This window comes from Schistocerca piceifrons, chromosome 7, assembly GCF_021461385.2.
Source record: "Schistocerca piceifrons isolate TAMUIC-IGC-003096 chromosome 7, iqSchPice1.1, whole genome shotgun sequence".
In the NCBI taxonomy this organism is placed as follows: domain Eukaryota; kingdom Metazoa; phylum Arthropoda; class Insecta; order Orthoptera; family Acrididae; genus Schistocerca; species Schistocerca piceifrons.
The window spans coordinates 468,142,906-468,157,877 of record NC_060144.1 but is presented as its reverse complement, the minus strand read 5'-3'; the positions used below and the strand labels follow the sequence as shown (position 1 = coordinate 468,157,877).

The window sequence follows — 14,972 nt, the reverse complement described above, 5'->3', positions numbered from 1 at the left end:
TCCAGCTTCTCCATTTACAACGTTGTTTATACAGGTTACTAAAGATGGCATAATTGATAATTATTTACGCTCTGAAGTAATTCCTTGTGATGGAATTAACGATGAAGTCTATGTTAAGTCGCATATACACTGCTGGCCACCGTAAATGCAACACCCTGAAGGAAGCATCCGAATCAAGTGAAATTTACACCATGGGTTTGCAGCGATGAGATATGCAACTGATTAGAATTTCAGCGCAGACGCACATCACGCGCGCCTGTGGCGCCACCTCATAGCGCCATTTAAGGCTTGGCGATTTCGACGAGTGTACGTTCGGCACGTATGTTTACCTTGTGGTTGTTTCACAAGACGATCAGTTATGCCTCGTAGACAACAGCGAACATCGTTTGATCAAGTATCCGAGTTCGACAGAGGAAGGATAGTGGCTTACCGAGATTGTGGATTATCATACTGAGAAATCGCTAGTTGTGTTGGGCGAAACCAAACAACTGTAATGCGGATATGTGACCGTTGGATGCAGGAGGGTACGACGGACCGACGTGGTCGATCGCATTCACCTCGGTGCACCACTGCACGTGCTGATAGGCAAATTGTGCGCATGGCAATGACGGATCGCTCAGTGACATCCCGAACCATAGCACAGCACATTGCGTCTGTAACGCATCATCCAGTGTCTGCGCGTACCATTCGACGCCGTTTACAGCAGAGTGGTCTGTCCGCAAGACGTCCATTGCTTCGTCTACCATTGACGCAGAACCACAGACGTCTCCGTCGCCAATGGTGTGATGACAGACGGATGTGGACGGCAGAATGGAATGACGTTGTCTTTACTGACGAGGCACGCTTCTGTCTGCAGTACCACGATGGTCGGATTCGAGTGTGGAGACACCGTGGAGAGAGAATGCTGGACAGCTGCATTATGCACCGCCACACTGGTCTTGCACCGGGTATTATGGTATGGGGCGGTATTGGATATTACTCACGCACTCCTCTAGTACGCATTGCCGGTACTTTAAATAGCCGGCGCTACATATCCGAGGTGCTGGAGCCAGTTGTCCTTCCTTACCTTCAGGGCTCGGGCACAGCCATATTTCAACAGGATAATGCGCGACCACACGTGGCACGCATTGTCCAAAGGTTCTTCGTCAATAACCAGATTGAAGTGCTTCCCTGGCCGGCTCGCTCTCCGGATCTTTCGCCGATAGAAAACATGTGGCCCATGGTTGCTCAACGAGTGACCCAGATTACATCCCCAGCTGCCACACCAGATGATCTTTGGCAACGTGTGGAAGCTGCTTGGGCTGCTGTACCTCAGGAACACATCCAACGTCTCTTTGACTCAATGCCGAGACGCGTGGCAGCGATGATCTCCAACAATGGCGGCTACTCTGGCTACTGATTCTGGCAGGAACCACATGTCAGAGACGTCTGTAAACGTAATCGTTTGATACTTGGTCAACATGTTATCTACAAAATAAATTTTGTTGTGCTACCTCTTGTCTTTCTTGGTGTTGCATTTACGGTGGCCAGCAGTGTATATCTCACCGAATAGGTATTCGGCAACCTGTATCATTTGCAGGATCAAATTATACAATTAGCATTGTAAGGAAGAACATAAGTTTAGGGTTTCACTTTCCGTCGGCAACGTGGTCATTAGTGACGGAGTACAAGTGCGGATTGTTTCGTGGATGGAGCCTGGAGCGATTTAGGGACATCATGGGAAACCTAAATCTCAATGGCTGGACGGAATTTGGAATGGTGGTCTTTCCGAATGCGAGTTCAGTATGCTAACCACTGCACCACCTTGCTCGGTAATTAGCATTAGTGCAGAATTTCAATGCACTTTTACCGAAGTTCTATCGAAATAGTAACAAAATAGTGTCGTGATGCTTATATGTAGCGTAAGATAAGTTATCGATCAACTGACGCCGAACAATAACTGAGGTTCAAGTTCATCTTATGAAAGCGAGACAAAAGTGAAGCATTCCAGATGGTGGCCGTGAAAGAGATACATTGTTCAGCCAGAACGTTATGACCATTGAGTGCTGTCGATATGAAACCTTCCAGGGGATAGCAGCATCTCCGGACAAGGAATGGCTGCAAGTCACGCACATGCACGTTGCTTGTAGTGTTAGTGAGCGGGCTGTCCGTGTGTTGAAAGGGAAGGCGCGCGATCTGAGTTTGGCTGAGAGCGGGCTGTGATGGCACGGAGGCAGGGCCCGAGCATTTCGGAAACTGGACGACTTGTCGGGTGTTCGAGGAGTGCTATGGTGAATGCTTTCAACGTATAGCGATACCAAGGTGAAACCACGTCCAGACGTCGTGGGCTTGGATGACTACCCCTCATTACAGATGTAGAACGTCATAGGGTGTGAAGACTGGTAAAACAGAACAGGTCGCGAACTGTGGCGGAACTAACATCACATTTTAATGCTGGGAAGAGTACAAGTGTGAATACACAGTGCACCGAACACTCCTAACGATAGTCCTCCGCAGCCGACGACCCGTGCATGCGTCATTGTTAACACCACGACATCGGCAAGTACGGCTGAAATGAGGACGTGACCATCCGCACTGGACGTTGGCGCAGTGGCAGAGCGTTGCATGGTCTGATGATAAACTGTTCATCATGCCGATGGGAGGGCGCGAATCCGTCGTCTTCCAGTGGAACAGCTCCTTGCACCTCTATTGCAGGACAGAGACAAGGTGGCGGCGGCCCCATTATGCTCTGGGGAACATTCACGTGGGCAATCACGGGTCTATTGGAGCTCTTGCAAGGAACCATGATGGCCAAGACGTATCGTACACTGGTTCCAGACCGCGTATACCCCTTCATGACGATCATGGTCCCCGACGGCAGTTCTATTTTTCATCAAGGTAAAGCGCCATGTCACAAGGCCAAGAGAGTGATGGAGTGGTTCGAGGAAGACAGTGGCGAAACCCAATTGATGTGATGGCCCCCCAACGCGCCAGATCTGAACTCGATCGTACGCATCTGGACTGTGATTGAATGTGGCGTTAGTGCTCGTCGCCCGCTTCCCGGAATTTACGGTAATTAGGTGTCTTATGTGTGTAGATGTGGTGCCGGTTACCTCCAGCGACCTACCAAGGCTTCATTGCTTCCGTACCACGACGTGTCACGATGTTATCCGGACCAAATTTGATCATACCGGCTATTAGTTAGGCGTTCATAATGTTCTGGCTGATCACTGTAAATAAGGCAGGGGAGGGGGGAGGGAGTTACAAAGGTAAAGGTTATAAACCTCTTAGCTCTAGGGCAATAGCTGTGAAGATCATTTTCGTATAGATTATCTGCAGTGTCCCTAAATCGCATTATTTACTAGATGGCTTACATTTGCTCACAGAACGAAAGATCACACCTTGTGACTACAAAGTAATTTGCATTGAATCTACTACCAAATACGCTACACCTTCAAACGAAATACGACTCACATTAACTGTCTTAAAGAAGTCATACAACTTGGGTTGTAGGGCATGACCGCCATGTTTATTCTTATTTATCTTGTATTTCTTGTTTATGTCAGTCAGCGAAATTAGCGCCCGTGGTCTGTGGGTAGCTTCTCCGAGTAATATTCAAAACGTCATTAGTCCCTGGTTCAAAGCCCGCTATTCCTTAAATTTTGAATAAAAACTGTCAGCAATAGCGTCGACGACTGCCGGGATAAGTCACCCTCGCTCTGCCAACGTCTTTGTCAAAGAGGGCGGAAGAACGAACAGCGGTTCCGAACAGTATCTTGTCTTTGAGTGAGAAACTGCCCCTGAAAGGCGGAAGAATCAACAGTGAGCAACGGCATGAGGATCTAGAAAGCAATGGAAATCACTGCGTTAAATACAATGTGTCTCTACAGGCCATGTGGCCCGTAATTGAAAAAGTGTCATAATGATCTCTCCACCGGCAAAATATTCCGAACTGTTCCATCATTCGGATCTGCTGAGGGGATGGGCAATGGGGAGGTCACAATGAGAAAAAGATTAAACAACGGATAAAAGGATAACGTTCTACTAGTTGGGGCGAGCAATATCAGAAGATTGATCGCGTTAGGGAAGCTAGAAAATCTGGAAAGGAAAAGGCTAAGGCTCAATCTAGATATAGTGGGGATCAGTGAAGTGAAGTAGAAATAAGACAAGGACTGCTGGTCCCATGATTGTAAAGTGATATCAACAGCAGCAGAAAATGGTATAAGGGGAGTAGGTTTCGTTAGGACAGGAAGGTAGGGTGGAGAACGTGTTGCTGTGAACTTTTCAGTGATAGGGATTTTCTCATCAGCACTGAGAGCAAGGCAACACCGGCAACAATAGTTCAGGTGTACATGTCGACTTCACAAGAACAAGAGTAAGATTGAATCGAGAACAGGAAAATAAAACTTACACAAGAATACGAAGCCTGGAAATTTGGGAATAAAAATCGAAATGACAGAATACTTGAAGACTGAAGGTACACCTCATGAGTTGACACGAGGGATATGAAAAATTAACAAAGCTGAAAAATGTAAATATGGCGGAAAGTGCACCTAAACGTGCGAAAAACGAAAAAAATAGTGTGCACGTCACAATCAACACTTTTTGGTAGCTAATATCTAGAATCCTTCTTTTGTTAAAGCTTTTTTTTAATTATTCGTTTCGGATAAGGCAGAAGTGGTTTCTATCGTAATTTTAATAGGAACCAGATGACACGACACTCTCTTCATAATTTACTTTATTTCAATCCATTTTTACTTTCAGCACCGCCACTCGGCGCTTCACAAACAACAAGTTTCGTTCTCATGTCAATCTACTGTGCTGCCCACTGGTATCAGCATATGCGTTGTTTAGAGTGGTGGTCTTTACCACAAATCTATTTTCGCACCACATATTACCATGGTTTGTGGATGTATTTTTTCGGTCGTAATCCTGAACTTTCCCAAATTTTATTTCTTACTGAACTTGTAATTCTACGCTTTTAATCAGAGATTTTCACTTGTCATTTCAGGCTTTCCTATGTTAATATCTTTGCCATCATATCAACGATCTTAAATATCGACATAAAAGTTTTCAGGGTTTGGTACCGCGTCATAATGTAAAAACTACTGCTGCTATAGAAAAACCAACGTTTCGGCCACGATTGCAGCGGCCTTCTTCTGGGTTTTTCTATAGCAGCAGTAGTTTTAACATTATGACGTGGTACAAAACCCAGAAAACTTTTATGTCGACTGACTCTGGCCGCGGAAGCCTACGCAATGGCCTTAATATGACTAATGCGGTATCCGCTGTGCAAGACAAGCGAATCACTTTACTTCTCACTTTTAGCTTATCTATCTTATTGATAGGCGCCCGACAGGTTCGAAAGTAAACTGTTTTGTAACAAGATCGTTATTAATAATTACAGATAATCTGGAGATTCACTAACCGCGTGAAAAGCGTCGTTTTTAATAAATCACTTGCAACAGAGGCTCTTTTTTATTTTCAGAATTATCAGTTTCACTGGAAATCATATACTCAGAAACACAGATGTGTGGGGTCTTTATCAAGATGACGGACACGCTATGGTCATTCATGTGATGTCGTAATGTGGGTGCCTCTAATCAGACGCTGTGCAGGTTTCAGTTACGTATATATACAGGGAGCAGCGGCCCGTCCTGCCTCAGTTGTGAAGATGCGTCCAACCTCGCTGCTAGTGCTGGCCGTCGTCGTGTCTGCGAGTGCCGTTTCGGCCTCGGTGATCCGGCCCCAGACCCGGCAGGTACAGGCCGCAGTTCGTGCTCTTCACTCTGTACATTAGCCTGTCTCTGGTTTTGGTAGCCTTTTCTAATTAAATATTTATATCTACATCTGTTTTCATGTTTTCATGCAGACAACACGCTACGGTCGCAGGTTCGAATCCTGCCTCGGGCATGGATGTGTGTGATGTCCTTAGGTTAGTTAGGTTTAATTGGTTCTAAGTTGTAGGCGACTGATGACCTCAGAAGTTAAGTCGCATAGTGCTCAGAGCCATTTGAACCATTTGTAGCCAACATTACCATTCCTTTGATATAGTGCTCCTTTGTCGCAAAGAGATCTGTTTAGAGTCAAAGAAATTTGACTAGTTAAATTGAAGTACGCGATATATTTTGAAGAATACTTTTTTGTTCCCAACTGTCTTGTTCGCATTGGATGGACTTCAAACAGTTTACCAGTTTCGATTCTTGTGAGGCATCATCAGAGGCAATAACTTGACATTAAGTGACATAAATGGACGTTAGGTGACTAGTCGCCGCGTTACTTTTTTTAACAAAGTGCTTGTTCTGATGATTACAGACGAGTCGAAACAATGAAATGTTGCTAGTACACATGTCCACCCCATAACACAAAACAAATCTGAATAAAAACTTCTTTTCACTCTCAATAATATTAGCGTAACATGAGTAGTCGTCCACCAATTTACTTTTTATATGATTTTTTGAAACATCTATGTTCAGTGTAAAAAATCAAAAGACTTCTGAAGGCTACTATTGTTGTGACTCCTACATCTACATCCATACTCCACAAGCCATCTGACGGTGTGTGGCGGAGGATACCGAGAGTACCTCTATCGGTTCTCCCTTCTATTCCAGTCTCGTATTGTTCGTGGAAAGAAGGATTGTCGGTATGCTTCCGTGTGGGCTCTAATGTCTCTGAATTTATCCTCATGGTCTCTTCGCGAGATATACGTAGGAGGGAGCAATATACTGCTTGACTCTTCGGTGAAGGTATGTTCTAGAAACTTTAACAAAAGCCCGTACCGAGCTACTGAGCGTCTCTCCTGCAGAGTTTTCCACTGGAGTTTATCTATCATCTCCGTAACGCTTTCGCGATTACTAAATGATCCTGTAACGAAGCGCGCTGCTCTCCGTCGGATCTTCTCTATCTCTTCTATCAACCCTATCTGGTACGGATCCCACACTGCTGAGCAGTATTCAAGCAGTGGGCGAACAAACGTACTGTAACCTACTTCCTTTGTTTTTGGATTGCATTTCCTTAGGATTCTTCCAATGAATCTCAGTCTGGCATCTGCTTTACCGATGATCAACTTTATATGATCATTCCATTTTAAATCACTCATAATGCGTGCTCCCAGATAATTTATGGAATTAACTGCTTCCAGTTGCTGACCTGCTATTTTGTAGCTAAATGATAAGGGATCTATCTTTCTATGTATTCGCAGCACATTACACTTGTCTACATTGAGATTCAATTGCCATTCCCTGCACCATGCGTCAATTCGCTGCAGATCCTCCTGCATTTCAGTACAATTTTCCATTGTTACAACCTCTCGATACACCACAGCATCATCTGCAAAAAGCCTCAGTGAACTTCCGATGTCATCCACCAGATCATTTATGTATATTGTGAATAGCAACGGTCCTATGACACTCCCCTGCGTCACACCTGAAATCACTCTTACTTCGGAAGACTTCTCTCCATTGAGAATGACATGCTGCGTTCTGTTATCTAGGAACTCCTCAATCCAATCACACAATTGGTGTGATAGTCCATATGCTCTTACTTTGTTCATTAAACGACTGTGGAGAACTGTATCGAATGCCTTGCGGAAGTCAAGAAACACGGCATCTACATGTGAACCCGTGTCTATGGCCCTCTGAGTCTCGTGGACGAATAGCGCGAGCTGGGTTTCACACGACCGTCTTTTTCGAAACCCATGCTGATTCCTTCAGAGCATATTTCTCGTCTCCAGAAAAGTCATTATACTCGAACATAATACGTGTTCCAAAATTCTACAACTGATCGACGTTAGAGATATAGGTCTATAGTTCTGCACATCTGTTCGACGTCCCTTCTTGAAAACGGGGATGACCTGTGCCCTTTTCCAATTCTTTGGAACGCTACGCTCTTCTAGAGACCTACGGTACACCGCTGCAAGGGATGAATAGTAACATTTCTGTATCTTTAGTGCAGTTAATAACAGCCTTAGTTATTTAATAAATGTATTTTATAACCTACAAACTTAAGCTGCTTACACATTATTTATTGATGATAGAGTAAATATTGCCTTGAGACATGCTGCAGCTACATAATTTTTAAAAATTATTGGTTCTATCGCAGTTGCAATTTGTCACACATGGTAACTAGTTTCGATTAGTTTAATCAGAAGTGAAGATGGTCATTAACTGGTCGAAACTAATTAACGTGCATGACAAATTGCAACTGAGCCTGTCACAATAAATATCTTAAAAATTATTTACTACTAGCGAACCCGGTAATGCTTCGTAATTGCTAAAAAGTGTATGAGAATTGCATATACGTCCTAAATTTCTTGCCCTCCCCTCTCCCCAATCTCTCTGCCCACATTTTCTTTCCTCCTCTAAATCCGTACTTGCCCTCCTTCCACCCCCACCCCCACAATCCATCTATTCATCCTTTTCCCTCTGAGTGTTCAGTAGTTCCGTACATCTCCTCCTGCCTCCCTCCCATCCCCCCACCTTCCCTATAACCTCTTGCCCCCTCTCTCTTCCTCACCACTCTCTGTGTCCATTTCTATCTGAATGTTCAGTAGAGTATAGCGTAAAAATTTGAAGTAAACGCATCAAGATCTTTATGAGATTATTGGTAACAATGTTTTCCCTTTATATATTATACGTACACATATAAATGTAATTTGTTACAGAAATATATAGAGTATCTGTCTATGTCCGTCCGAGTGATAGAGTATCGCGTATAAAATTGAAATAAATCGGTCAAGAACTTTTCGACGTTTGTTGTAACTGCTTTTCGTTTATATATTACATGTACAGGTCTACATTACATATCTTAAAAGTATAGCTTATGTTCGTCCGAACATTCATTAGAGTATCGAGTAAAAATTTGAAATAAATCGGTCAAGAGCTTTACTTGGATTCTGGTAACTGTGCTTCCATTATTATTACATACATATGTATATATTATATATATTACAAAAATGTATAGCCTATATCGTTCCGAACGCTCAGTAAAGTGTTGTGTAAAAATTTGTAGCAAATCGGTCAAAATTTATCAAGATTTTCGGTAGCAACGTTTCCGCTTTATATATTTATACACTGAAGAGCCAAAGAAAGTGCTACACCTCCCTGCCTCTTCTGAACAGCACGTTGCAAGACTTCCCAGATATACATAATTATGTTCATGGCGGGGGAATTGGGTGGCCATCGGAAGTGGTTAAACTCAGAAGAAAGTTTCTGGAGCCACTCTGTAGCAATTCTAGATGTGTGGAGTGTTGCATTGTCCTGCTGGAATTGCCCAAGTACGTCGGAATGCGCAATGGGCATGATTGGATGCAGGTGATCAGACAGGATACTTCGTACGTGTCACCTGTCAGAGTCGTATCTAGGTGTATCAGGGGTCCCACACCACTACAGAGCCTTCACCAGCTTGAACAGTCCCCTGCTGAAATGCAGGGTACATGGATTCATGAGGCTGTCTCCATACCCGCACACGTCCATCCCCCGGATACAATTTGAAACGAGACTCGTCCGACCAGGCAACATGTTTCCAGTCATCAACAGTATTTTGTGGTGTTGACAGGTCCAGGTGAGTCGTAAAACTTTGTGTCGTGCAGTCATCAAGGTACACGAGTGGGCCTTCGGCTCCGAAAGCCTATAGGGATGACATTTCGTTGAATGGTTCGTACGCTGACACTTGGTGATGTCCCAGCATAGAAATCTTTGCGGAAGGGTTGCACTTCTGTTGAACGATTTTCTTCAGTCGTCGTTGTTCCCGTTATTGGAGGATCTTTTCCCGGCCGCAGCGATATCGGAGATTTGATGTTTTACCGGATTCGTGATATTCACGGTACACTCGTGAAATGGTCGTATGAGAAAATCCCCCCTTATCGCTACCTCGGAGATGCTGTGCACCTTCACTTGTGCGACGACTATAACACGACCATCAAACACACTTAAATCTCGACAACCTGCGATTGTAGCAGCAACAGCCGATCAAACAACTGCGCCAGATACTAGTTGTCATTAGGCGTTGCAGACCGCTGCGCCATCTTCTGCATGTTTACATATCTCTGTATTAGAATACGCATGCCTATACCAGTTTCTTTTGCGCTTCAGTGTAGATGGAGCAAGAGAAAAGGCTAGGATGTTGGTTTTTACATCTTCTGGTTCGTATTACAAATGTATTTAGTGGAGGATCCAGTCTCTTGCCGTAAACACACAGCTCCACGCAACTCTAGAATTTGAGTCATACGAACAGAACGAACATGGAAATATACAAGATTCATTGTTCTACAGAAAAATGAACACGTAAAAAACAAGGCGGCACAATGTAAGACATGAGTACCATCCCACGTTGTTTAGAAGTTCTTTTGGTACTCATTTCTTTAAGTTGTCGTATACCTAATCTGTAGCGGAAGTTCATTTCTCAGTGCCGCAGTTCTACTGTGTATGCAGTGCCATTTCAGTGCAGTGATGCTGTATTCGCGTTGGACGTGCAGATGAAGCTGCTCTCTGCCATGTGTCCTCGGTCTTAGGTTCTTCTCCATGCTTCTGAAAGAGTTTGCTGTCAATTACACTCTGGTTTTGGGGCCTGTTTCATTATTTTCCTGTTTGGTTTACCACGTAAGCGTCGAGTAGTGTGATCACCATATCTCTTCCAGATTTTTGAATAGCCCCCACTGGTTTATTCTTCATACATTTTAGTTCCAAGGTGCTGATCGTAACTCGTGTTTCAGTTAGAGTATGCGGTCGCTACAACTGAGAATGGAGTCGTGCGAGGTGAGGTAGTGACCTCGCTCAACGGGACACCCTACAAGCGGTTCCTCGGCATCCCATACGCCACACCGCCGACTGGAGACCTCCGCTTCAAGGTGAGTGCCGCGATGCGGTCTTGCAGCAGACATCAGTGGATGGATCCATAGCGCTTAATTACTTTTATCGTGTTTCAGTGCTCACCAGATTATTTATCCCTTGGCCACTTACATATTACTCCAAATCTCTAATTTTTGATGCACTTTCTTCAGTGGGACATGCAGCAAATGATTATGAAGTGAATAATTAAATATGGTATTTTGTCACATGCAACGGTTCTACAAAGATTCTCCCCTACTCAGGAACTTAAATTAAAACGTATAAACATATCTCCTATTGCTAAAAATGTTCAGTTGGAATTAAGACCGTCCACAGGAGATTCCTTCTTCCTTTCGTTAGCTCCAACGATGAAAAAGGTAACTAATAAAATTTCTACCTGAAAATGACCATGAATACGTAAATATTTCGTTGAAAGAGTCATTCAGATAATATAAAACAGGTCAAAATGACAAAGAACTGTCATAATGATGACGAATCCTGATTCACAAGTACTGTAATACATACAAGAAGCTATTAATGCGCTCTATGGCTGATTCAGTATTCCCTGCTTATTCTACTAATCATCGAGTAGGTACTATAGCCGCTTGACATGTTTCAATATACACTCACACTGAAGCATGGGAGAGTATACACATACATATAAGGGAAGACAGAGATATCAAGAAGCTGAATGTTATGCTAATACTGCAAGAAATTCCCAGGAAGTAAATGGCGTACGAAAGAAAGTATGACACTAAATGTAATCATTTCTCATATTAACAGAATCTTCCGTCGGTTCTTGGTAGAACAACATTATAATAATAAATGAAAAGCACCAGTTTGCTTTTGTTCTACAATATTACTTTTATTGCTAACTGGTTTTCGGCTTACAAGGCCATCTTCAGTTTGTTTTCTAACATACCAGTAGTAGAATGCATTGATATTCTGACAGAGCTGATGCACAAGTCTAATGTCAATCCTGTGGAATTGAATGACTTGATACTGGCCACACAGACATGCCTTGCACAGAACTATTTCCAGTTCCAAGGCACTCTTTATAAACAATTAGATGGCTTAGTTATGGGTTCCACTCTTAGTCCACTGTTGGCTGAAGTATTTATGGACCATTTTGAACAAAATTTTCTGAAAACAGAACCTTTGAGTGCAAACATCAAATACTGGTTTAGATATGTAGATGATGTCCTGTGTATGTGGACTGGTACTACAAGACAACTCAACACATTCTTGAAAAACCTAAACAGTCAACATAAAAATATCCAGTTCACTATGGAAATTGGCAACAAATTCATAAACGTCTTAGATCTTACCACTGACATCAGTACATACGCACATTGTTTCAAAATTTACAGAAAAACAACATCTACAGACACAGTAATACCTTCTTGCTCACAACACCCCATAGCTCACAAACATGCACCTTTCCACTCAATGGAACACCGTCTCATATCCATCCCCATGTCTAGAGATGATTTTAAAGCAGAGTTAGATACAATAAAATCTATTGCCACAGCCAATGGCTACAATCCAGTTCTTATTGACCACATCTTGCACAGGAAACAAAAACGGAAAATTATACCCATCCTCTATGCCCCACCTGCTTCCCCATCCACTGTCTGCAAGAAATGGTGTACACTACCATTTCTAGGTCAGGTATCACAGACTGTAGCCAAAGCACTGAAATCCTGCAAGTATAGGGTTTCCTGCTATGTCAGGAACACTACAGCCCAGTGTGTTTTTAATAGCAAAGACAAGATCCAGTTATTAGCCAACAGTGGGGTATACAAAATCACCTGTTCTGATTGTGACAAATTTTACATTGGTCAGTCAGGCAGAGACATATCAACTACGCTGGCTGAACATGCACGTAGCTGGAGGTTGCAGAATTCAGACTCTGCATTTGCTGAGCATGTACTGAGTGAGGGTCACAACTACCAGCCAGTGTCCCATGTACTTCACTTAGCAAACAAAGGCCATAAACTCAACCTGCTGGAAGCCCTGGAAATTAACGAACATCTTGCTCACAGTCCAGGTCTCATCCTAAATGACCAGACACAACTCAACACTTCCCCTCTCCTAAACTTCATATAATCATCTTTGTTGTTCATTACTTCCTACACTCTCTCTTCCTACATATTCTCATTTTCCCGTACTCATTAAGTTGTTTTATTTGTTGCAGTTGTCTCTGTATTCCACATAGGTTGTAGTTTCAATAGTTTTAACTTGTACTTGTATTACTGTCCATGTGTAACTCCCCTTGTAGTTGTCTCATCAAATACTGTTCATATTTTACTTTGCTAATTTATTTAATGAAAACTGGTACACAACCACTGCTTTGATTATAATGTTAATGTTAAAATGCAGTACCACCACCTCTAAAACTGTAGGTTCCCTCAAACACCTCCATTTTCCTGCATTTATTAATTTCTGTTTATCTTATTGATATTGCATAAGTTCCTTATGTATTCTGTGTTTACATTGACAACTGTCTCTTCTTTTTTAATTCGTTGTGTATCACTCTCCACGTTTCATACCTCTTGATGCAGCCTTGTCTAGTACTAATTTTATCTTATTTTATTAGTTTTGTTTATTAATAGAAATGCTATTCCTATTTTGTGCTAAAGGTTTTCCTGTCAACTCCATTGTTATTTATGTACTGTTCAGTTTTTACTATTTCATTGCAAAGATGTTACTTACTGTATGTTTCTACTTCACTCTAGATGTGTTACTTCTCTTCTCTGTTGTCTGCTAACATTTAACTTCTTTGGTGATAATACTCAGTAAATGTCTGAAGATGGCCTTGTAAGCTGAAAACCGGTTAGCAATAAAAGTAATATTGTAGAACAAAAGCAAACTGGTGCTTTTCATTTATTATTGTAATCATTTCTCTTATTTACCATTAGTGTCAAAAATAGTTTTATTACGTGCGTAGTTTCTACGGCTGAGAATTTGTTTCAAGTGTTTTAAAGGGTCGTAGAACAAACTACACGCCAATTAGGATATAAAAATGGGAAGTCATGCAATTGCTGAAAAAGGACAGTGCATGAACGAAATTTGTATCCTAACAAATTAAGTTAGGGAGAGAGAGAGAGAGAGAGAGAGAGAGAGAGAGAGAGAAGAGACAATCATGTTATAACTGAGGTTTTAAAAAATAACTGCAACAAGTCGCCTATTGTGTTGATTAAATTTTTATCGCTATCCCGGCCATTGTTACCTTTCGAGACGGTAGGCGCTATTTCTCAATAAAGTGGCTCCTCAGTTGGCTTCACAAGGGCCGAGTGCAGCCTGCTTGCCAGTAGCGCTCGTCAGACCCGGACGGTTAAACATCCAAATGCTGAGCCAAGCACGACAGGGCTTAACTTGGTTATCTGACAGGAACCGATGTTACCACTGATACAAGGCCGTTGTCCTACCTGTCACGATGAAATGAAAACTGAACCACCACAAAAGGCGACTGGTCGCGGTTATTTCTGAAAACTATTAATTATCGCACTCACCGTGTTCTACATCCATAACGGATAAAAATTTCATGTCGCGAGAACATCTTTTAGTACCCGTGGTTTTCAATGTATGTCACGTAACAGTCATAGTCGTTGTGGCGTGTTCATAACTCAGCGAACGGCATCCAGTGATTACATCTTCACTCTGTACTGTAAACGTAGCTATCTTCTTGAAAGCTGTCATTTCAAGACGCCGAAAAAGTATTTGCAAATTTGGGGTAGGTTACAGTTCTCACTCTTTACGGTGGGGAACTAGTGAGCTCGGTGCGATTAAAAACTGTTTAAAAATATCATCTAAGGCTCATGTGCACCGGTAAACTTCAATTGCTCAATTTATTGTGAGTGTATCATTCTATAAACGAAAACAGTTAATATTACAAGTCGTTTATTTTGCAATTGGCATGTGTTTTTTTTATACCACAAATGAGTTCAGCTGCCAGTGGCGAATTGTAGACAGCGTGTAATGTTGTTGTTGTTGTGGTCTTCAGTCCTGAGACTGGTTTGATGCAGCTATCCATGCTACTCTATCCTGTGCAAGCTTTTTCATCTCCCAGTACCTACTGCAACCTACATCCTTCTGAATCTGCTTAGTGTATTCATCTCTTGGTCTCCCTCTACGATTTTTACCCTCCACGCTGCCCTCCAATAC

At 42.6% G+C, this 14,972-nt stretch overlaps 1 protein-coding gene across 1 annotated transcript in view; it reads left to right on the top strand.

Annotated features, from left to right (window-relative positions):
• Nucleotides 1-5,653: 5,653 nt before the first annotated feature.
• Nucleotides 5,654-14,972, top strand: part of LOC124709020 — a 126,041-nt gene continuing 116,722 nt past the window's right edge. Inside the window, exons 1-2 of the mRNA XM_047240667.1 lie at nt 5,654-5,740; nt 10,691-10,825. Of these exons, the coding sequence (XP_047096623.1) occupies nt 5,654-5,740; nt 10,691-10,825 (222 nt within the window). The remainder of the gene's footprint in view (nt 5,741-10,690; nt 10,826-14,972) is intronic.